This window comes from Zalophus californianus, chromosome 3 (genome assembly GCF_009762305.2).
Source record: "Zalophus californianus isolate mZalCal1 chromosome 3, mZalCal1.pri.v2, whole genome shotgun sequence".
NCBI classification, from domain to species: Eukaryota; Metazoa; Chordata; class Mammalia; order Carnivora; family Otariidae; genus Zalophus; species Zalophus californianus.
The window spans coordinates 169200899-169224706 of record NC_045597.1 but is presented as its reverse complement, the minus strand read 5'-3'; the positions used below and the strand labels follow the sequence as shown (position 1 = coordinate 169224706).

The window sequence follows — 23808 nt, the reverse complement described above, 5'->3', positions numbered from 1 at the left end:
GCACTGTGTCTCAGGCTCTGTGCTACCTATTTTATTTTTAAAAATTCTTTATTTAAGTTCAATTTAGTTAGCATAGAGTAGGTTATTAGTTACAGGGGTAGAATTCATCAGTTGCATATAACACTCAGTGCTCATTCCATCAAGTGCACTCCTTAATGTCCATCCCCCAGTTACCCCATTCCCCACACCCACCTCCCCTCCAGCAACCCTCAGTTTGTTCTCTATAGTTAAGAGTCTCTTCTGGTTTGCCTCCCTCTCTGTTTTTATCTTATTTAATTTTATTTCTGTGCAACCTATTTTAGTGATGGAGAGATAAAATACCGAATCTCTACATTCAGGGAGGTCAGAGTAATCAGGACACAAACAAATAACCATCGATGTGCCTGCACTGTGAGAGGTGCTGAGGAGAAAATGTATGCAAGAGAAGGCTGGGGCTCAGGGGAAATGCTCCCAGCTGCCACTGGGAAGTCTGGAAAGGCCTTACCCAAGGGATGACTGCTGAGCTCCTGAGGGCTTTTGAAACACCCAAGTTTCTGGTGTTTACCTTTAGTCTTGCAAAAAAGAAAAAATTTGAGACAAAAGCAGGAGAAGAATTTGTTTGTTGCTATTTGTTTTGGAAATGCATATTTTCACTTTTTGCCAAGATTATGTTCCTAAATCAATTGCTCATTTGTTTATGTGCAAGTGTGCATTCAGCCTCAAAGTGGAAGTACTTGATAAATAAGCCATTTTTCTAAATTAGAACTATGCATGATGTTCTTTTTAAATAAATATATTTAATTGTGAGTTATGAAAAATAAATCATATTAATGTTTACCTGCATGGTGAAAGGCTACACATTTTTTCTGTGATCTGCAATTTTGTTAAAAACATAAGTATGAAGCTTGAGTTAGGTGGAGAAATACTGTACATATAACATTAAGCCAATTCTTACCCTTAGATTTTTCTAGCTACTTGCTAGAACATTTTCCCATAATTGTGCAATAGCAGTAAAAGAAAAAATATAAACAGATCTCCAGTAAGACATTTCTTTATTACTGCAATAACTATCTGAGGCAAAACCCATATTATGTTACTATATCAGCAGCCACACTAACTTAAATGACTAAATCCTAACCTGAAGAGCAGTAATCCAGACACACTTAGGAAATATGCCCTGAAAAGAGCCATCACACCTGTAATTATGACTACGGACTAGTAAAAATGCAAGTTCTTCAAGTCCAAAGATAACCAGAAGTAATATATTTATCTCGAGCTCTTTGGGTCATGTTTTTTTTTCCCTTGCCTTGAATGATTTATTTTTATTTCTTCTTATAAGGAATATCAGTGAATTCTTCAAAGGTTGCTACATGGCTTTAAATGAAAATTATAAATAATGGTATTAAACAAACACAAAAAACCCCATTTAGATTCCTCACATTTCTATTAGGGATGAAATATATTTGCATTTGTTTTGTCCACATTCAGCAGTGCAGTCTTTTCTATTGCTGAAATATGCATAATTCCTCCTATTATTCCCCACCAAAGAGTCCAGTAGAGCATATAAAGACATCTCCAGCAAATATGCAAAGTATTCCTCCTCCACTCACCAAATAAAATTGTACTCTTACCGACAAGCAAATAAAAAAAGAAAGAAAGAAAGAAAAAGAAAGACTGATTGATAGAATTGGCCTCGTGCATAAAAAAGTAAAGTGAATTAATTCTGTGCTCAGCTCTGGTGGCAAAAAACAGCTATCTGTCACTAAGACTAACTCAATCATCACTGCTCCCCATAGTATCCCCACACCAGAGAGTTTTCATTATTTAAAGGGGATGCCTGAGAAGAGCAACAGTAACACAGAATAATGAGTCACAAATGATAGAATTTCAGAATGGGGCTGAAAAACTACTTCTCCATAGGCACCCCCACAATTCATACCAGGTGAGATTTCCAAAACAGATGTTATCAAGCCAGACTTGCAGAGTGCATGCTCACAAGCTGATTCCCAGAATATTTTCTTGGTGAACCCAGAACAGCTTTTTAACTTTTGCTCAATCTTCAAATAGCTAGATCAATAGCATGATATGACATTTTTAAACATCTTGAAAATTAGGGTGTATTAAATTGGAATGGCATACGAATGTAATCATGTTCATCTATTTTAATTTGAATGCAAATATTGGGTAGGTATGTTCATACGGAGTTCAAAGTGATGTATCTTCTATAGTATTTTATTTATAATTTCTCTGGTTATTAATTTCTACTTTCCAGGCATGTTCATGAACTAGTGTAAAGCATTTCAGTCCTCCTCACTGATAAAATACATGTTGATTCTGACCCAGCACAGCAGTTACAAAGACATGGATAAACTAGATCCCTTCCCACATTCAGTGCTACCCTAATTCTGTGGGGTACCCCAAACTCCAGGACAGGAAGCAGGTAGGTAGCCTCTCTCTATATTTCCCTCATTCACTCTCTCTGCTGCTTTTGCAAACACAAAGCTGGCCAGCATGTCATTACATAGGGAAGGAAACTGACTCTATTCCCTACTTGTTCTGATACAAAATTGTATTTTGAGTTCCATTATAATAAAATAAAAGAAGAGACAGTTTGAAGACACGATTCATTAGCTTTGGGCCAGTGATTTAGATAAGGTTAAACCTCTTCAGAGTCAAATGCAAGATGAATAATCTTAAGTGAACATAAAGCTCATTTAACAATGTAGAGATTCAGATACATGCTCCTCATCTTTATCTGCCCACATTGGGCTGTCCTCCATTTTGCCTGCTAAAAAGAACTTCCATTAGAGGGAGACTTTCTTTTTTTAAGAAATCAAGTTAGATGAAAGCTTATTTTAGGGACAGGGCTATAATATGTCTATTTTTCCAAAGGAAAATAAAAACCTTAATTTGGAACAAATTCAAAATAGAATAATTAGTAAAAGAAATATAAATGCTGAATTTGTAATTCAAAACTGCCTTTTGAAGCCTCAATAGGGAATGCTCCATTTATATTATTTTGTAAATCAAGGGAGCATTATACCAAGCAAGAATGTGATCAGCTGAATGGAGCATATTGCACAAAAGCACTCAGTTTTAAAGTATGTACAATAAAGTATCCTTCTGTTATTTGGTATGTATGTGTGTGTACTAGTATGTTCATGTTGATCTTCACTGCATCCTTGAAAACATGCCTTATATATAACTTTTCTCTCCCCTCCCAGCTTATCTTGCCTTCAGAGTTCAAGGGCAAACTCTGCAAAGGTTACACTTCCATCATTGCATAAAAGAATCTAAACAATAACACAAAGAAACACCAAATAGCTGTGATGCTAGTCTTTTCATAATCTTCAGTTCCTCTCTACTTAGCAGCACAAAATGACAGTTCTGAAATTTTGGGAGGGGGAAAAACATCTTAAAAACAGACAATCAGACTTTTACACACTCTGCCCTAATCTTTTAACGGTTAAGACAGCATGGCTTAGCTTCTACGGCGGGAAGTCTCTTGTGTGTTCTCTGGTTTTATAAACAATATGAGCCTTTCTCCTGTCTCTCCGACTTCCAATGTAGATTTTGTTGTTGTTGTTGTTTAAAATTCTACCCTGTCATCTCCGAAACTTCCTCCACTCACACTTAGTCTTCAATAATAAATGATAAAAGGAAATGGAATAAATTCCCCTTAATGAGGAAATTTTCACCTGGCTTAAAGGAGCTGGGGAAATCTATTAACTGACTGGAGGAACGCCTGCAGCATCGAAATTACCAGGAGAACCAGCACACTTCACACAGTCCTCTCTTCCACTTGACTGGCTTTTATCTGATCCACCAACTCACAAGTAATACTAAACAAATTTCCCTCCAGATTGCACAAGCTCTAATGTGAAAATGAGCACTCCACTTGGCCTACAGTTACGGGATGGGCTTGTGATTTTATTATTATCTTCTTTTTAAAAATCCCCGAAAAGGCAGAAGCTGAGAAAACACGAGGGCCTGATGTTCAGTAATGACACCTGCTTCGATAAGAGCGGAGAACCGAGTAAGATCTGTGTTCTCTGTCCCGAGACCCCCCATCAGCCTCTCCCCTGACTTTTACACGGCTTCACGGATTCTTTTTGGCATTTCACAGGTTCAAGACCGTGCCCCAGGGCGCCTGGGTGGCTCAATTTGTTAAGTGACTGCCTTCAGCTCAGGTCATGATCCTGGAGTCCCAGGATCGAGTCCCACATCGGGCTCCCTGCTCAGCAGGGAGTCTGCTTCTCCCGCTGACCCTCTTCCCTCTCATGCTCTCTCTCTCTCATTCTCTCTCTCTCTCTCAAATAAATAAAATCTTAAAAAAAAAAAAAAAAGACCGTGCCCCAGGCCCAATAAGCAGGGAAGTTATTTGTCTTCTCATCTTTTCTCTCAAAGAGACAGGTCGTTACCTCTTTCCTTAAGAGAAATGCAAAAGACATTTTTCAAAAGCAGCAATCATGTTTAGAAAAGCAAAGGATGAAATTTAGGCCATTGGGTAATTACCGGTATTTTCTCTTAATTCTTCAAAGCACGATGCTTTGTTACTATATAGTTGTGAGGTCTTTGGAGGACTTAAAGAACACCTTGATCTTTACCACTCATCTACAGGACAAACAATACCCAATGATCCCATGTTCATGTGAAAGCACACCAGCATGAAAATTATCTATTAGGATCTAGGTCCACCTGGCACTATGGCAATAATTCTACGATATTACAAGTGTTGATTTTCGAGGGACGAGACACTTAAAACTGTATTTCACCTTAAAGGCTACTAAAAACAACAGAATCAAACAAAGAAGAAAAGCTTATGAGCAAATGATACTGTAGATATTTTTAAGTAGGCAATTTTTAACCTATGAATCTTTTTTTACCAATATTTAGTGATTCCAATAATCCAGAATTATTATGAAAAACAAACAGAAAGCACCCTATCATAGTAAGTCATGTCTATTAGTGTATAAGAAAGTGTTCTGTTGCATTCAAAAATCATGTTTTTACTAATCAAGCAGCTTTCACCCAATCAGATTGAACTAAAGGGAAAAGTGCATACTATAGAATATTGCTTCTCTTACTTCTGATTAATAAATTTTCTTATAATTTTAAATCTGTTCAATAGATCCTTTCCCCCAAATTAAGAAGATGTATTCAGTAAGCAAAATCCTGGCTTTTCCCATAAATATAGGTTTCTTATATGTCCAGAATTTAAATCCAACAAACAAAAATTAATACTGTATAAGGCCTCAGTAGAAAATTGAGATTAAATGAGCATTCTTTGATGCTTTAAAATCTGTTATTTCACAAATAAATTTATTTGGAAGTCTTATATTTTAGAACCTCGCCATTATTTTTGTTTAAAGGAAGTCATGTTTCAACAGGGTAGTTTTCCACCTATCAGATGTGTTGTTGCAAGAAACAACAGTATAACTTTCAATATATAACTTTCTTTGACTTCTAGAAACTATTACTTAGAATCGTATTAAAATAAGTTACTTAACTGAAGCCTGTCTACTGATAATCGCATAGATTTTTTTTTCTTGCTAAATGTAACATACATAGGAATCATTTCTGACCAAATCTTTTAGTTCTTGAATGAGCAAATGTAAGCCCTTTCTAGAAAGGAGGTAAAATGGAAAGTCATTTCTAGGAGGATGTGAAAAAAAATCTAGTTTTAAATTCCTGATGACTATATCGCATTAGATCTATGTCAATTTGAGGATTACTACCTACATGGAAATCAAAATTCTTTACCACTGAGTGTTTTTCGGAAGAAGACATAAAAATAAGCATTAACACCCAAGACAGCAAAAATTCTCATTTACTTCATGCTAATGACTATAGTCAAGAGCAAATTGAGTAGCTCTCCCTTTAAGCTGCCTAGAGCAAAGGATGGTCAATTAAATCAGTCCATCCGCTGAAGAGTAGGTGGTAGGGTAGGGTTTGAGGCATGGCCACTAACCTACACTCCTCAGGATGAAAATCATGCATTTCACCTCCAAGGGCAGATTCAGAGGCTCTACGCCACCACAAAGACACTTCAGGTATGAATGAGCAGGTGAAAAAATTCTGGGGGCCAGTTTGTGATTATCTAGCTTCTGTAACTACACCTGAGCCAGACTCTTTTGTGTAAATGTAATTTCCATTGTACACTTCAGATTTTTACTGACCTGCATTAACATGGAGGATAAGGTGTTTGCATCTTATTTAAAGAAAAAATACATGTATATGTATGTATGTATGTACATGTATACATGTATATAGACAGTCTTCTATTTGAAATATGGCAAAATGTAAAAGGAAACCCCTTATCCCAGCTCTCCATACCCATGAAAATTCTGTTTACATCTTTTAAAGGTGACTCGCCAAGGCTTTCTCCCTGCCAGGCCCCTGCATTTTCCCCCCAAGAGTTCTAGAGAAGGGCACATCTCTTACAATGCTTCTGCTCTAAGTGGGGTCAACAATTCAGGCAGGAAAACACACAGCTCACAACTTGATAGCTAAGGAGGAACTGATCTCCAGCTGTCTGATTTAAAAGTCATATCTCTAAAAAGAAGCTTTTGAAAAGGGTTAGTGACTAGAACCACAGGCAGAAGCCCTGGGCTAGATTCCTTGCTTTCCTCTGACTGCTGTGACAGAAAGCATGACACACACCTCAATGTGACTCAGTTTCACCATCCACAAAAATAGACTAGTGATATTTTCCACCCGCATTATAATGGAAATGCACCTTTAGGTCACCAGAGAACTATAGATCTCTGTCTTATAAATAATATATCTTTTTTGCCTTAACCTTCTTCGCTGGGTAATTAAATTAGAACCTTCACCACAACTGTAAATACCAGTGAATATTTCTCACAACAACTTTTAAGAAAATTTGCAATTTTGAAAACCCAGATAGTTTTCTGTTCTTAATCAAAAATATAAAAATTTTGGCTTGTTGTCAACAGGCAATAGAGATTTTGTAATGTACATATAGGTATTATAATGCTTCCAGTGTATATAAATCTCCATTTGATAATATAAGACAATTAGATAAATCCCCTTTTAGTAGAAAGCAGTTTATTCAAAGTCTTCCTACTTAATCAGTAGATATATAGTCACTTAAAAAAATGAAAACATAGAGATGCTGATTTACAATGTTTTCCAACGCATTGGACTACATATTTCTCAGGTAATCATTTTGTGGGCCTCTTGAAGCAACCAGGTAAATCTATTTTTTTTCTACTCCAATTTCCCTTCTTTGTCATGACTAAGAAATTCTGATTTTCATTTTCTACCAAGAATATGTATTCATTTATTTAATGGGCATATTATCACACAAATATTTTTGAGTGTCTGTTCAATGGAAGACACTCTATGCCAATGCCCAAGAAAATGTATGATCAATAAGAATTGGAAGCCATTCATATCTGTTTCAGAGCTAATGCTATGCCTTAGTACAGTGAACTTCATTCTGTGTTCACACGAATCAGCAAAAGCTCTTAAGAAAAGATTATAATAAAAACCTATTAAGACATTATGATATTTGAAATTTGCCCTAATGGAATTTACAATTTAATTGGAGGATGGTACCCACATGTATCAAATAATTACAGAACACTGAAATGAAACTATGTGGTTCCAACTACTACCTACATTGAACAAAGAGGTAGATAACATCCACTTTAATTTCTGTTCATAGACTTAATTTCTTTACAGTAAGATTCTCACTTTTATGAAACATAACAAAGTAAGAGCAAACATGATTTGTTGCTTCCTAAGTAAAATTCATTCATTTACCTGCTTCCTCTCTTCTTGCATATTCGGTCCTTATAGTCTAGTTCCTGCTCCTTCCTCCAGATCACCAAATTTGGTGGACTTGCTCAATTCTCTCCCTAACTACTCTCCCCAAACCATGCAATATTATTGAAAATGTATTCCCATTTTATTTATTTTCTTTTAAAAATCTCTCTTTTCTTGGCTCTCCTGGTACTGGGATATATTGAAGGACATATATGGGAATATATTGAAGGGATATATGCAGTCCTTGGATTCCGCAAGTCCTGAACTTAAATCCTGGCTCCAACAGGCACTACCTCTGAAATCTTGAAAAGTTTGAGTGGACATAAAGTCAGAGGACATAACCTATTTTCTACAAATCAAGACAATGGGTTCCACTTATAAACTGTTTCATTTATAAGATATGAGGTAGGGATGCACACCTTCTAGGAACTCTTAAATTAACATTTACGTGAGATAACATAGGCAGAGGCCTTAGAGCTTTTGTTTTTAACCTCCATTTAACTTTCCTGGCTTTGTGTTCCTGCCTCTAGTTGGTCTGTTAAAAGTATCTGTCTTCTGTATAGCCACGTGTATATATTTAATATTCAAAAATAGATTATAAACCCAGTGAAGGCATGTTAATGACTAACAATTATCCATAGACAAATGGCACTGGACCTAGTACCATGTCTTGCACAGAGTAGGTACCCAATAAATACTCATGACTGAGTAGATGAACAAATACCATATGGCCCAATAAGAGCTCCTAATAAAGAGAAATGCCATCAAGTAAATACATAACTCATCATGCTGAGATCAGAGATATCGACATAAGCTTTGTCTATTAATTCTTGACTATTAATAGGTACATGCAAATTATGAGTATATGTTATTTTAATTCAACTTAAGATTTTTTTGAACTATCAAATATTTGAGAATCAATACACAAAAATATATAATATCCATTTTATGAATTATCTAAATATCACTCTGAAACATTTTGAGTAAAACATTTATTTTGCCCATGCCAGAATCAAGTTCTCTCTCACACTTTCAAAATACACATTTGTAAACACTATTTAAATAGTGAATTCAATGAAGATTCTCAGAACGTTAAATATTTGCTGCAAACTTTTACATTCTATATGATTCAATAAATTGTTAGTTAAAAAAATTAATGGCGGCCTATCAAATCTATGATATCACCTAAAATATCTTATCACATGGAACATAAAACAGATTTAAAATAAAATGTATTTTTGGCATTAATTCACAGAGGCATAGAAATTCCCACAGTAATACCCCTCTTTCAAATAGAAAAAAAAAAAAAAAAACAACTTTCTCATGTAAGCTCCAATTTTTAGTATTCTTGAAGAGGTTTATTAGATAAGTGGTTTAGGGTATGAAGACTAAAACCATAGAATGGTAATATGTAATAATTGATAAAACTGTTTTCCTTTAGAGTTAATTATTTCACACATAATACACTTATATATTCATCTTAGTTGCATGGCTTCCCAGTAAAATAAGAATGGAGTTTGCTTTTTCTGTGTTGTTTTGTTTTGTTTTTAACTAGAGAGAAACTAAAACTCAGAAATACAGTGTGAGTTGGTAGTGAGGTCAGAGGACATAACCTATTTTCTGCAAATCAAGACAATGGGTTCCACTAAAGCATCCAACCATCACCATTCCCTCGTTCATATATACTTAGTATATATATGAATGTTCAGACTGGAGTGGAGAAAACAACTAATGGCATCACAAACATATGTCCAGAGTAAAGTATCATCAAAATTATAACATGCTATTATATGTTAGATATAAGGAAATATGTATATTTCTTTCCCTAAATTATTTCTATATTTAATGCCCTTTAAGACTAAAGTTTCTCATTATTAGGGTTTTCTTCTATCAGAAATGGCAAATTATCATTGGAAAGCAAAGTACCAACATTTTTCTGTCTTATATCTAAGTTTTAACAACTTTTAGGTGACACTTTTCCCCAAAAAAACTTTAATCAAATAAAAGACAAAATGTTCTTATCTGGTTTTGCCCTGCCTCATGAGCAAGTTAAATAAAAAGCCAATAGAAACTAACATGTGTAGGAGAGGACATTCAAAGGGAGTGTTCCAGCTAAGGTGACACCTGCATTATTACATCTGCCAGAAGTTTGTGGCTGCAGGAAAATGGCCAACTTTACTGAGCTCAATTTAGCACTTGAATGCCCAAGTGGAACTTACCAGGTTTGCCCTAGATTGTTTTCCTAAGCAATAAGCACACCTATGATTTTTCAGCACTCACCAATGGACACAGTTTATCACACTGAACATAGTGATGTTCAGATGACAATTGGTCCCTTCAAAATTGTACTTTACTCTTTTATGCTACATTGAATATAGCAGTAAGCAGCAGCAAAGGAGGAAAAGAATATTATCAGAATTAAAATAGTAAAAAAAAAACAAAGAAGCCTATAGAATATTGGACAAAAGGAATTCCTGCATAATTTGTACATTAATCTACAGTAAATTAAATTTATACCAACAATTAATAAAGAAATAGATCCAAATCTTAGCCTCCTATTCTTACATGGTATAAACTGTATGACAATGGCCATATCCCCTATTTTTAAACATCTAAATTGGACAACAACAGATTCCTTTTGATATGTCAATCAGAAATAGCTAAAGCACCCAAAATCAAAATAAGGAAATAAAAAAATTAAAAAGACACAAACATACGATAAGCAGATGCTCAAAGCTGGTAATTAGCACCCTCACGATTTTTTTCTTGCCTGTTCATGTTGTTGTTGTTTTTTTTAAGTATCACTATTATCTTTCAATCTAAAATTGCTAATTCAACTTGATGTTGTAAATTTAAATGTTTGGGGTGTAATGTCCTGAAATAGTCCCTGCTCATAAACAAGCTTTATTACAGTTGACTTCCTTCCTTACTTATAGCAAAAGGGGTTCAACTGAGAGATCCTTGTACCTGTGCTTGTCTATTAATTACTAACATAGTTGAAAACTTTGTGCTAGTTCTATGGTGATGGGACTGTCATCCTTCACTGAATATCATTACTATATTGAAAGTGTCTATTTTATGTAAACTTATTTCCCTCAGATGCTCTTTAATTCACCTTTCCACACCCCTCAACATACATGTATACAATTATATGTGTGAATACATATATATATGTATGTATTCATATATAGGTGTGTGTATATACATATACACACATTTACATACAGCAAAGGGGTGAAATATCAAACATCCTGAGCTCTGGAGTCCTGCTCAGGTTTGATCTCACATCTGTCATTTATTAGCATGTGATAGCAAGGAAGTTGCTAAATATCTCAGTGCCTCAGCTTACAACTGTAAAATCAGGATAATTACTGATCTCCTTAGGTTGTGGTAAAAGCTAAATGAAATAATGTGCTTAGAACAGTGACTGATATGTAGTCAGTAAGTTTTCTGATTATCATCTTACACTTGAAAGGCACTCAGAATTGTTTGACTGAATCAAAATTCAGTTTTCTATATTGAAAGATATAATTCTAAATCCATTCTTTTGTTATCTTAGGGAATCAGCTATATCAGGAGAACCTAGCTGATGAAGACATTTGACATTTGATTTATTTGATTTATGGTACTTGTACTTTTGCCCTCCAGGTCAGGTTTATTTGCATGATCAAAATTGAATCTCTCTATATGCTAATGGAGGCAAGGAATATAGGTGAGGTTTTTGTAATTTTTAACAGAGCAAAATAAGTATATTTTTTCTTGTAGTAAGTATTTATGAAAATGCTATATGGGAGGAGCATTATGTGTGAAAGAGTCGGTGTTGGTAAGATGAGCAAGTGTGGGGAAAATAGACATATTAAAAAGTGGATAGCTCAGTTGTGAAAGCCAACGGATAGAGCTTATGCAAACGTTGCAGCTCCACTAAAAACTCTGACAGACTCAACTTTTCTTAAACTCCCTGCAGAGTGATCCAGTAACGTGAAGTTAACAGATTAACATCTAAATCCCAGCGCATATGCATTACAGGCATTGGAATCCTACATGATGCAACTCACATCACATGGAGTAAACAGAAACTTTTCAAAACCTAAAGAAATTCACTGTAAAATATGTTATCACTCTAGGTCGATTAATGCTACTACACCAGCTTATAAATTTGGGGAACTGCCTAGAACCATCAACATTCCTAGCATGCCCTTGGGCAGCAATAAACAATTTAAGAGGAAAAGGAGAAAGTCAGTGAAGTCAAGTGGGGAAGAGAAATTTTTGCTGAAGCTGTCTGAATCACGGCTATCACCTGAGTTGGTAAGAATGGCTGTTGCTCTGGAAGTCTCCCGTGGGCTGCCATTGCTATGCTCATGTGCTGGAGATGGCAAACTGAGTTCTGATGGGAGCAAGCACTAGCAGCCTGGACGCTGAGTCGATAATTCTAACACTAGTCTAATGTCTTGTCACCCTGAACTAGGCTGGGATTTCATATATCATCCTCAGCAAGACACATGTTCAACTCCACCCTTCAAGGAAAGGAATTACTATAATTTTCACTTTCTCATGGACATGGAAAACTCCTCAGTTATTTCCATAATGCCAACCTCATTACAAACATTGTTTTGTTTTCCCCAGTCCAGTCTATGGACATTCACATATATACTAAATACATGGCTATATTCCATTTAGGAGTCAAATTCTGAACTTCATCTCAGATGACTATATGTAAATACAAGTCACAGACTGGCCATCAATCTGAAGGATGTTCTCATCCTGTGCTAGTAAACATTATTTATTGGATTTTAAAAGAATTTTAGCATGATTAACAACTGTAGAGTGGGAATTTTTGTTCATTAGCATAATGGAGTGTTATTGATCTTTTGATAAGAATAGCATTTGTATTACTTGCTATCATTGCTTCTTTTAAAAAAATAGGTCTGGTATTAAAACAAGTAAAGTGACAGTGCATCATCAAGAAAGTTAAGACATGACATATTGCAAAATATATAAGCAAATGAAAATTGTGTAGCTCTAAAGACTACTTTAAAAAGTAGTCTTTAAATGTATCTATCTGAAATCACAAAATACTCTTCATTATAATAAGTAGCATTTTCATTTTCAGGGGGAAAGAGGGAAAACCATCTTGGGCATTCACTATGTGCCAGGTGTCCTTTATATTTATATTGTTTAACCTTCACAACAAAATTATTAAGCAGACATTAGCAGAAACCCTGTGAGGCCAGAGAAGGGAGGGAAGTGACGTGTAATTCCACGGGGGTGGGGGGGCTTCCCACCTATCTATCCGATTAGCTCCAGACCCTGCGTTCTTTCCAAGTGGAAAGGAACCAAGTGAAACTTAATCCACATCTGGCATTCTATACTTCATCCCTTCTTTAAGTTTCCGCTTTTCTCTCAGCTGAGATCCCCACTGCCTGTTTTCCCAGGGACCTATCAGAAAAGTGCAAGGGGACCTGGGCACATTGGCAGCAGAGAGAGGCTGAGGCAAGAGAATTTGCGGGCCATCTCAAATCACACCAAATAGTTACCTCCTCGGTCTACAAGGAAAGTCAGCCTTTCCAACACTGGCACAGTTGAAATTTTGAAACAAAGTGAACCACAGATAAATGTAAAGGAAAAAGAACTGATCTTCATAAACTTTCTGCAAACTGGCAATGCATAATTCAGCTATATAATGCCAACTGCCAATGGAGAGTTATTACTACTGTTGGAGCAGTATCTGCCTTGATGACTAAGCCTTCTTGGATATGTAGAGGCTGGGAAAAAGCAGAAGACATCATAATCCAGGGTAACGGTGAAGATAACCAAAATAGCACAACAAAACTCAAGTCCTACACACTTACATTCCATCAGCTATGATATCCATTCAGTTTCAGACCTCTGTGGACCACACAATGATTAAGACAGGTAGCTTTAGTGGCCATCTATTCTTTTTATTTTTTTTAACTTATTTAACACTTCTAAATAACAATCACTATCAAATTGCTCTGTGTGCATCTAGGACACTCCAAAATCAAAAAACAAAAAACCAACCAAACAAACAAAAACCAAGAAGAATTAAACAGTAAAGTATCATTCAGAAAATAATGAGTTCAAGGTTTAGGTTTACCAATACCATGGATCACCTATTGAGTTCTTGAGACAAAAGACAACTTTAAGTATAATGTTTTAGACTATTTTAAGTTATTAAAAGCTTTATATAAAAAATTTTAATGTTGATCATTATGAACAATAGAAAATATCTCTATTTACAAATATGCTTATGCCAGAAAATGGAAACTAAAAATGTTAAATTATCAGCAAATAAATATAACAGAACGTGGAAATCAGAAAGATAAGTGATCTGTAACAGTAAGCGGGTCTAATCCTCCAAGGACATTTTTCATTCTCAATATACACTTGTTTCTGCTTAGTGAGAATCTCAACCTGCCTTCTGGTTGTAACAAAAACTATTCAATTAAAACACAGAATTTGTCCAAAAATCAGAATGTATATCAAGTGAAAATTTAAATCACAACAACATCTGCTATTTTTCACCCCAGGTCTCTCCCACAGCTACAATTGGCATACTGTAAGTTTCTAGCACCCTCATGTGGTTTCATAGGCATTTGAAATCAGTTGTCTGAAACTGGAAACAGTAGAACAGACTATAAATCAACATGGAAGTTCTGTTGGCCTCATAAACCAAGAAAAAGAAATCTCCAGTCAGCAAAATTCTAAGATGAATGTACAGGCTCAATTCTTAACGTATTTGCTGTCTGGTGTTCATTTTATGTGATCACTAGAAGGGATGACTTTTAAGCAACCGCAGCTAGTTTCATTTTTGGCAGATTGGAATCCTCCACTTCCAAAACCAAACATTTGTTGTGGGCAACTGTTCAATTGATGAAAAAGAACCTCATTTTGCTCAAGAAGAAAAGCAACTGTTATTACTGCCCAGTTCGTGTGGGCATCTTGATTAGGTAAACACAGTAACCCAATTATACGTCACAGATGTAGGCTTTGAGAACTTCCACTGTCTTCAACAACATTTTAAGTGATTAATATTTTTATGTTTTCTCTAATCATTTGAGAATAATTTACACAAATAAAACATTTCCTTCTCTCTAAACATATGCCTAGGCTTGTAGGTGAGACTTCTTTCAAATAATTGTGTATTTCCCAACCCTCTTAAAAGGGGAGAAGCTAAAGAGGATTATACTCTCTCCTCTAGATTGGTAATAAATGTTCCTCTTATCAAAGATCCATGTTTAAAACCTCTCTGTGATTTCATAAGCCTAAGGTGCCCCAACAAATGGTCTTGTCATGAAAAATAAAGAAGTAGATTTTAAAGCACTGACATTATCAAAATATTCCAAACATGAAATGAAATTTTAAAAATAATTGGCCATGAAGGAGATAAAAATGTAAATTAGTGAGAGCTAAAGAATCTATTAACAGAACTTGAATGTGGCTTATTTGTATGTTGAACTGGAAGTCCCAATGTTAAAAATATCAGTAGAATGCAAGAGGAATACATTGGCTCATCGACATACAGCAATATATAAGTTGATATTAAAAGAGAGAAACAGACTTCAGAACTTAGAAATATTATAGAAAATAAGAATATCATTCATTTAATTATTGATTGATAATGTTTTGATCTAGGTAATTTGGGGTAAGTTAAATAGCACATGAATTCATAGATGTACACCAATTTTTTAACTTCAAAAGACCTAATAAAAATATCACTGTGTTTGATGGCAATGGAAGGGGTGCAAAATGGTTAAAAATATCAAGAGATACCTTTCAAAAGGTAAACATCTAAAACTGCCATTTCTTGTGGCCATCACTACTGCTTACCAGCCTTGGCACTATTTACTTCACGGAGGCAGAATCTTGGCCAAATGCTTAAGGGTAAGAGGAAGACAACAGCTGCACAGAAGATATCTGGAGTGAATCAGAGCAACACTGCCTTACCTGTTGAGCCCTTTCAGGGTCTTTTCCATGTTTAAAATGTCACGCATCTTATACAAAAACCACTTGTCAATGGATGTGAGCTTCATAATCTCATCAAGGGACATGTTGTCTTCCAAGGCCTGCCAAAAGGAGAAGAGACACTTTCTTTGACAAACATTTTATAAATGTCTTATTTGGTTGAAAACATATAGCAGCCATTCCTCTCTACATTATTCAGAGAGCTTGAGGCTATAGGCTGAGAATGGAACTGATATAATATCATTGATGTTCCTCCCGATAAACCTACCAACCCTGCCAACTATACCCACAAACGGCGTACCAAGGAGGTGTCTTTTTTTTAATTTATTTGTTTATTTGACAGAGAGAGACACAGTGAGAGAGGGAACACAAACAGGTGGAGTGGGAGAGGGAGAAGCAGGCTTCCCGCGGAGCAGGGAGCCCGATGCGGGGCTCGATCCCAGGACCCCGGGATCATGACCTGAGCTGAAGGCAGACGTCAACGACTGAGCCACCCAGGCGCCCCCTCAAGGAGGTGTCTTGAGTTAATCAGAGCTGTGTGTGCTCAGAAAAATCCCCCTAATAGGCTCTGCTTCCCTGCTTTTTATATAACCATGTTGCTAATTATATCCTAAATTTGGTACATCTCTTTGGAATTAAAGAGAATCTCTTGAAACTACAGTTAAGCCAAATTGGTAGGAACATCTAGAATCAATATGATGATGATTTAACTTGTATTTTGGATAATTACCCTTTGGCAAATACCATAGTTTTTTTTTTTTTACCTCATTCCACACTCACACAAACCAGTCAGTGAAAATTTATGGATCAAATCTGACTTAGTGTTATTTCTTTAGAATATTTCCTCAGAGAAGACTTCAAACAAAAAATTATTTTGAATCAGTTACTGTGACTTTTGGGCTAAGAAAGGCATTTTACAAAATCCTAATATATTCCAAAACAGTATAGTAATAACTTCTGTTCTGATAGGCAGCTCAGCTCTTTCCTCAAGCTTACTTTAACAATTTCTCAGAAGTAAAATTACAACTATGGGTCATTAAGCCGAGTAGAAAAGGCAACGGAAAGAAGAGATAAATGCTTAAAACCCAAACCTTGATATTCAAAAGTTGTCCACTCTTCTTCTTTACTATTTTTAGATATATGTTTATACTCAATGAAAATTAATAATCAGATAATACTCCAAAACCACATATTCTAGAAATGGCACATTATATTTTTAAATCCCATTAAGAAATATATGTAACTAGTCATTCTGCTATTATATTTCAACCCAAGGAGCTTAATTTTCTTTAAACCTTCACTGATTTCTAGCACCAGAGAGACAATGAGACACAGCACAGCTCATAATTCTGTTGACTAGCGTAAGATGACACCTAATGGAAATACTCAAAGGCATGCTCATTTCATACATCTATTCATGTTTCTTTTGTTTAATTCTCCTTATATATAGCCAGGTTCCCAAGGACTTAGTGTTCTGTCTTATTTTCCAAGTGATTAAAGGCTCAATTAGCTGTTGGCCATCAACACTATGAGGGGGACAGAACCTTAAGTTAGTGACACTTTTGACAGACCAGAAGAAGTTTTCACATGATCACACACACTCATGACCCCACGGTTGTCAGAGAGCCTAAACTCTTGGATTCATTTCACTGTGAGGAAGGACAATTACAGTCACACCCACCGTGTCTAACCGAAAGCCAAATCTTCCCCATCTTATGACCTCATCTTCAAGCACGGCAGCTTTGACAAAGTTCATAATGACCCCAAACAAGTTCAAGGTTACTCTAATGTTTCCCAAATCAAAAATAATGCCCTGTATTCTCCCCAGATCAAAAGAGGTGATGATCAAGTCATCCTGAAATAAGACTGCAGCAAAAATCAGGCCTCAGAGCAACTTGCCCTTTTGTAAGGACCATGAAAGCGAGCGAAGATTTACTCACGCCTTTCATTTTTTCCCCCTTCAGCCCTCCACGGTCCTCACTCTCTTTGTCAAAATCACCAAGTTCCTGGTTGCTGGGGCAATGAACAGTAATGACGACCTCTAACAAACAGACATCAACAAACAGTTCCTTCTGCCGGCACTCTGGCAGACAAGAATTTATACCTCAGACCCTGCACTTTTTGCTCATACATAGGGGGCTCTTGTGAGAAAAGACCTCCACATGTTTCCCCTGAATTCTCATCCTTTATAAGTCTGTTAGAAAAGAATGAGAGATTTGCTTGAGCTTTACAGCCTCGCCCAGAACTTGGAAATACTTCCCTTTTTCATCCACCTCAAAATGGCAGAAGTAGGATTACTACGCTTAAGGAAAAAATCCATTTACTGCCCTTTGTCTGGAAAGAAAACATCATATGTATATCTACACATAAGAATATGGTAGAATGCTTTTTTAAAACAAAAGACTGAAATAAGAACAATAAAGAAGGTAAAATGGCTCACTGAAAATGTTAATTCTCTATTACCTTGAAACTCAATATTGAGAAATGTCCATCAAAAGACACTAGCATCTGCCAGAATTTCAATGGAACTTAATATCCCACATTTAGAAACTATAAAGGTGAGGAGAGTATACATTATATGCAACGAAGGAAACATTCCCTCCCCTTCTCCCTCTCAGCAGGACTCTCAGTACATGGACGGGAAAGTTGCAGTGAGTTCAAAATCACTCACAGCATTTTTCTGTTGCTACAAAGGCAAATTACAAAGACAGATTTCCTCTTTAAAGACAAAATTCTTATTTTCATCAACTCGTCCCACATGCACACACGCACATATAAAATGGTCAGCAGGGCTTTGTAGCTCCAGTGTGGTTTGGTACTGTTGGAGGATTAATGCCTAAGCTTCCTTAAATGTCAAAAAGCCATTCAGGGATTTCTGACCAGACAGGTCCCAGCTGCCCAAGTCACCTTTTATAAAATCAGATGAGCTGAAACTTCAAAACCCTACGCATAGTAAACATGAAAGGAGATTAATATGGCATTTAATTTGCATAAAAGGGAACTAGGGGGTGGAAGTGAGAAATGTGGGGCTATTTTGTTCTAAAAGTAAGACCAATAAAATAATTACACAGAAAAGCCTATAATCATGGAAGATCTTTATAGTCGTTGTTGTTTAAACACAGAGAAAGAAGCAAATAAAGATTATTCTAAAGTCTGAAGTAGAATATACTAAATGATACTATTTTATGCATCTTCCTTTCTAAAATATGATCTTATACATTTTCAAGGAACGAGTAATGAGAGGGACAGGAAATGGCAGGTCAATATGATCAAACCTACTTAAGAATATCAATAAGATACATATATATAAGGAAGGAACATTTATCTGTGTGATCATCCTCTAAACCTGCAACGTGTCCTTCAGTTCAAGCTCGAATAAAATTTCTAAAAAGGGGGTAATATTTCATTAATTATAGAATAACCTGAAAAAAGCCACAGAAGTCTCTAGTATAATACTACTGAAGAAAATTAAATTTTTCCCCCAGATCCCTGAATTCACGACCACTTTGTGTCTCAGTTTTACTTTAAAGTCCAGGTTGGCAGGGCGCCTGGGCAGCTCAGTTGGTTAAGCATCTGCCTTCAGCTCAGGTCATGTTCCCAGAGTCATGGGACCTAGCCCCACATCGGGCTCCCTGCTCTGCAGGGAGCCTGCTTCTCCCTCTCCTCCCCGCTCATGCGCTCTCTTGCTATCTCTATCTCTCTCTCTCAAATAAATAAATAAAATCTTTTAAATAATAAAAAAATATAAAAAATAAAGTCCAGGGTGGCTATATTCTGAAGAAAATAGTCACTCTGGGCCCCTTATCACATATTACCTTGGCAATGGCATAGATACGGGTGCTGGATGGCTCAGCCAGCTCTCTTCTGAGATCTATGTTGGATGGCCATTCTTTGTTCATAGGGAGACGGGAAGTGAAACCATCTATAGATGGGTGGCACATTCGTAAGGCTTTCTGGAAACTCTCCTCAAAGGTGCGACCAATAGCCATGACCTGTAATGCACATTTAAGAACTTGTATTTTTTAAAAAGAGCTTATATATTTTGAATTTGAAACAGAACTAGAAATGGAATGTTTTTTAGAAAAGACGTTGGAACAAAACATATAAGAATACTACCCAAATTTAGGTGTTGTTATTGTTATTTTTCTTTCTCTCTCCTTTTCACCATGGTTTTGATATAATGGGTCTTTAACAATATTAGGTCAGTCTTTTACCACACCAGGAATGTAGCTTTATTTGCTGAGACTGATGAGGAAATTATCTGCAACTGCTCTGAACCATAATATTAAACTAAGAAATACGTGGAAAGAACATATAGATCCTTCCTTAATAAAATCTTGCTTTTACGCAGATTTTCTTTAGAAAAGAAAACAAATGAAGAGAAGCCAGACATATATTAACATAAAAACAGAACTATTTCTAAATGGGTTATCAGTCACAATCTAAGACAGATTGGCTTTCTTCATAACGAAGCATTAATATTAATAAAACCTTCAGAATCATAACACATACTGACAGATTCAGATTTTGAATGTAGGTGGAGTCTAAATTCCCCATGACCAATTCGATGTGTCTTCCCACAATCTTTACAGCTGATTGTACACTAATCAATTAGGAAGACCATGTGGTGATTTCATTTGGACAAGTTACAAGTCAGAACTAAACTTAAATTGCCTTCAAGCCTAACCAGTTATTTTCAGTGGATAAACACTGTCTTTGAATCTTTCCACGGAATCATAGATTGCTGTGCATTTTGGGTCTCCAATTTAAAATAATAACAGTGATAATGCTGCCTTCAGTAAACCTCTGTGATTCCTCAAATAGACCCAGATTCCCATTCATGTCAGTTTGGTAAACCTTCATGTCAATTGTGTGACAAGATACATATTCAAAGATCACTAAAGCCAAACAGATAACCTTTCACACTGCCCCCAATTTAATTAGAAGTAAGGAAGATTCTCAAGAGCAGAGATGAATAAAATGTTAGTCCAATTCAGATAGGCATAGTGGTATTTAAAGGGTTACACAATATGGTCATAGACTTGCTAGCCAAAGCGTGAGAGAGACTGCCAGAAATGAAAGATTTTATGGTTCTATCAAATTAGGAAAATATTTCTGGAATATTTAAAACAACTTACAAGTATTACATACTTAAAAGTTGGCCATAAAGTAACTGGTTCTATAAGTTAACTCACCATAAATTATTATTTGTAAGTACACTGTACATAACGGTATATGGAATATGTTCAATAAGAGAAAAACAAACATACCTATATAATGATAAGGGAGTACATAACTGTATTTGCTCAAAATTTGTGCTTTTTAATATTTTATATGATTAAAATTCACCTTCATTAAGTGAAAATTTCACCATTTTTCAATGGACTAACTGACAGGACCCTAACCCTATTCCCTGACCCTATTCTCCATTCTCAAGGCACCTGTATGTAAACACTGTATCTTAACTTTCACCGCAGTTGAATTCATATTACATTTAGTTCTACTTCTGTATTCTCAACTTACCAACTGCAGATAACATGTAACAAATATTTACATCTTATTCACTGCATCTTGCACGGAGTAAAAGCTGCGGAAATGCTTCCTAACTTGAGTTGAACTAAATGCATGATGGGAAATACCCACTGACAACAAATGTCCCTTAGATAATAAGCCCTAAATGAACACATTACAGAAATTATATCATCTTCTTTGGCCTATAAATTTTACTGTGAGCAATGTGAAAAGGATACTTCCCATAAAATAAACTAAATAACAGCTATTTATTTGGCAGGAGAGCTACCAACAAAACTTTCCATGGCATTTGAGTTTTAATTCTATTGTGTTCCGTGAAGCATGAGAGAAAAAATAAGATTTAAAGCAGCTATGAAGGACTACCGGTTTTTTTTTGTTTGTTTGTTTTTGTTTTTTTTACAACCAGTAGGACATTTTAATTTAAAAGGTCAAGTTTTCCTTATCTGTCATTACTTTAAAATCTTGCATTAGTATCTTGGAAACTAAGGAAACCAAAATGGTAATAATTCTCCCTTTCATGCATGAATCTGATTGATCAGTAAAATGTCTTTTTTTTTTTTTCTTTTCTCCTGCATTGCTGATAGATTTAAGCTGAACTTCCTGTGATTGGTGGTACGCATTTCTGCAATGGCTAGTCTGAGGACAGCTATAATCTGTAACACAGGATAAATAAAGGCCAACATAGAACAATATGTCATAAAGAGTTCTTTGCCCTGTAATCTAACCAGCTTAGATATCTAGGCATAGACCAAGAGCTCCTACACTGGCCATATAGAGACAGAGATGAGATAAAATAAATAGATAGATGATAGATCAATAGGTCGATAGAGATTGAGATTCATGCATACTGCTGGTAATCAAAAATTCTACCCATAAACAATGACAACAATACTGATGAAACACATTTATTGGAAATTCATTATGAATCTACCTTAAAAGACATTACTAAAGATTTACATGTATTAATCCTAAATCTTTTAAGAACCTCCCAAGGTAGGTATTATCATCTCCAGTTTTCAGATGGAAAACCTGAGGACCAGTGTCTTGCATGAGTGTCTCTAACTAGTAAGTGGCAACTCGAAGAGTAAAACCCAAGCTCATGTGGTTCAAAGACTCATGCTCTCTCCACTTAGTTGGCTCTCATCCAAGCCAACTGGATGCAAGAAGAAATAAACCCCTCGGTGGGGGAGGGAAGAGAGTGACAGTCAGAGGCAGGGGTCTGAATTCCTTTCTTTCCGCCTGTATAGAGGAGCACTGTATCTTTGAAGATGGAATAATCAAAAGCTAATTTTAACTTCAAATAATATAAAAAGGGACATTATGAAATATCTAAAGGTCTTAAAAGCTTAGACCATTTCAAGATAATGAAAGAGGGCTTCATATCCCATTGTGCTCTTCTCAATTTTAAACTTTGCAGCTAGATGGGACATGAGAGATCTTCTAGTCCAGCCCTTTTCTTTTAGACATGTAGAAAGTGAGGTCCAAGGAGGGTAAAGCCATAATTTGTGTGAATAGATTAAAATTAAATTCTTAACCTCAGCGCCGTGGTCTTTTTGGTATACCATTTTATATCATGTTATTTTCTAGATTTGTTTATAAAACACATTATAACTCAGTTATTTATGAAAATATGTTTTGCATATGTGCAAATACATTATACATCCACATATACAGCCTCTCCTTTCAATTAGAAGCTTTTAAGATCCATTAAGGGGTCATGTAGCAAGTACCTTATATTAATACTCAGAGAGATGTTGAAACACCATGGAGGAAATGAAATTCCCATATATCCTCCAATCAAGAACCCAGTATCCAGGCAACCTGAATACTTTTAAGGATGTTAAGGAATTGACAAAATAGCTGAGAACAAGAATAAATAGAGGAATAAACCACGGACTCACCTCTCCCACACTTTTCATAGAGCTACCAATTCGGCTAGATGTTCCATGAAAACGATCAAGATCCCAGCGAGGAATCTTGGTAACCATGTAATCCAGGCTAGGTTCAAAGCAGGCTGATGTTTTCCCTGATACAACGTTCTTGATTTCTGGAAGTGGGATTCCTAGGGCAATCTTTGCAGCAATGAATGCCAGTGGGTAGCTATAAAAGAGGAGATATTTTTTTTTTCTTTCAGCAATGAGCATTAAAAACAGCCCAAAACATAAATTGGTCTTTCTTAGAAATTCTGGTATTATTCCACATTATGGTATAAAACACATCTGGTTCTCTGTTCTGTATGAAGATTTAATAGCCGCTTATAAAATAATGTGAGTCATGATAAAGTAGAGAGACACAGATCATGAAAGAATTCAACTCTCTATGCCTGACATTCAGTGCAACAACTGCCAACCTTCACCTCTTTAATCCAAAATCAATGACTTTCTTGATAAGGTGCCCACTTTTCTAGAGCCTCCACTAAGATAAGAATTTGCAAAATATTCTTTTGAAAAGATATATTGATGTCTGCACCTAGGAAGACAGTGGAGTTAGCTGGCATTGTGGGGTATGCAATGGTCAGAA

At 35.8% G+C, this 23808-nt stretch overlaps 1 protein-coding gene across 3 annotated transcripts in view; it reads right to left on the bottom strand.

Annotated features, from left to right (window-relative positions):
• CPS1 (carbamoyl-phosphate synthase 1) overlaps positions 1-23808 on the bottom strand; it is a 133987-nt gene that overhangs the window by 44491 nt on the left and 65688 nt on the right. For all 3 annotated transcript variants that reach the window (XM_035726824.1, XM_027590514.2, XM_027590515.2), the window contains exons 20-22: positions 23190-23388; positions 19572-19748; positions 15739-15857 (exon numbers count right to left, since the gene is read on the bottom strand). In XM_035726824.1, the coding sequence (XP_035582717.1) occupies positions 15739-15857; positions 19572-19748; positions 23190-23388 (495 nt within the window). The remainder of the gene's footprint in view (positions 1-15738; positions 15858-19571; positions 19749-23189; positions 23389-23808) is intronic.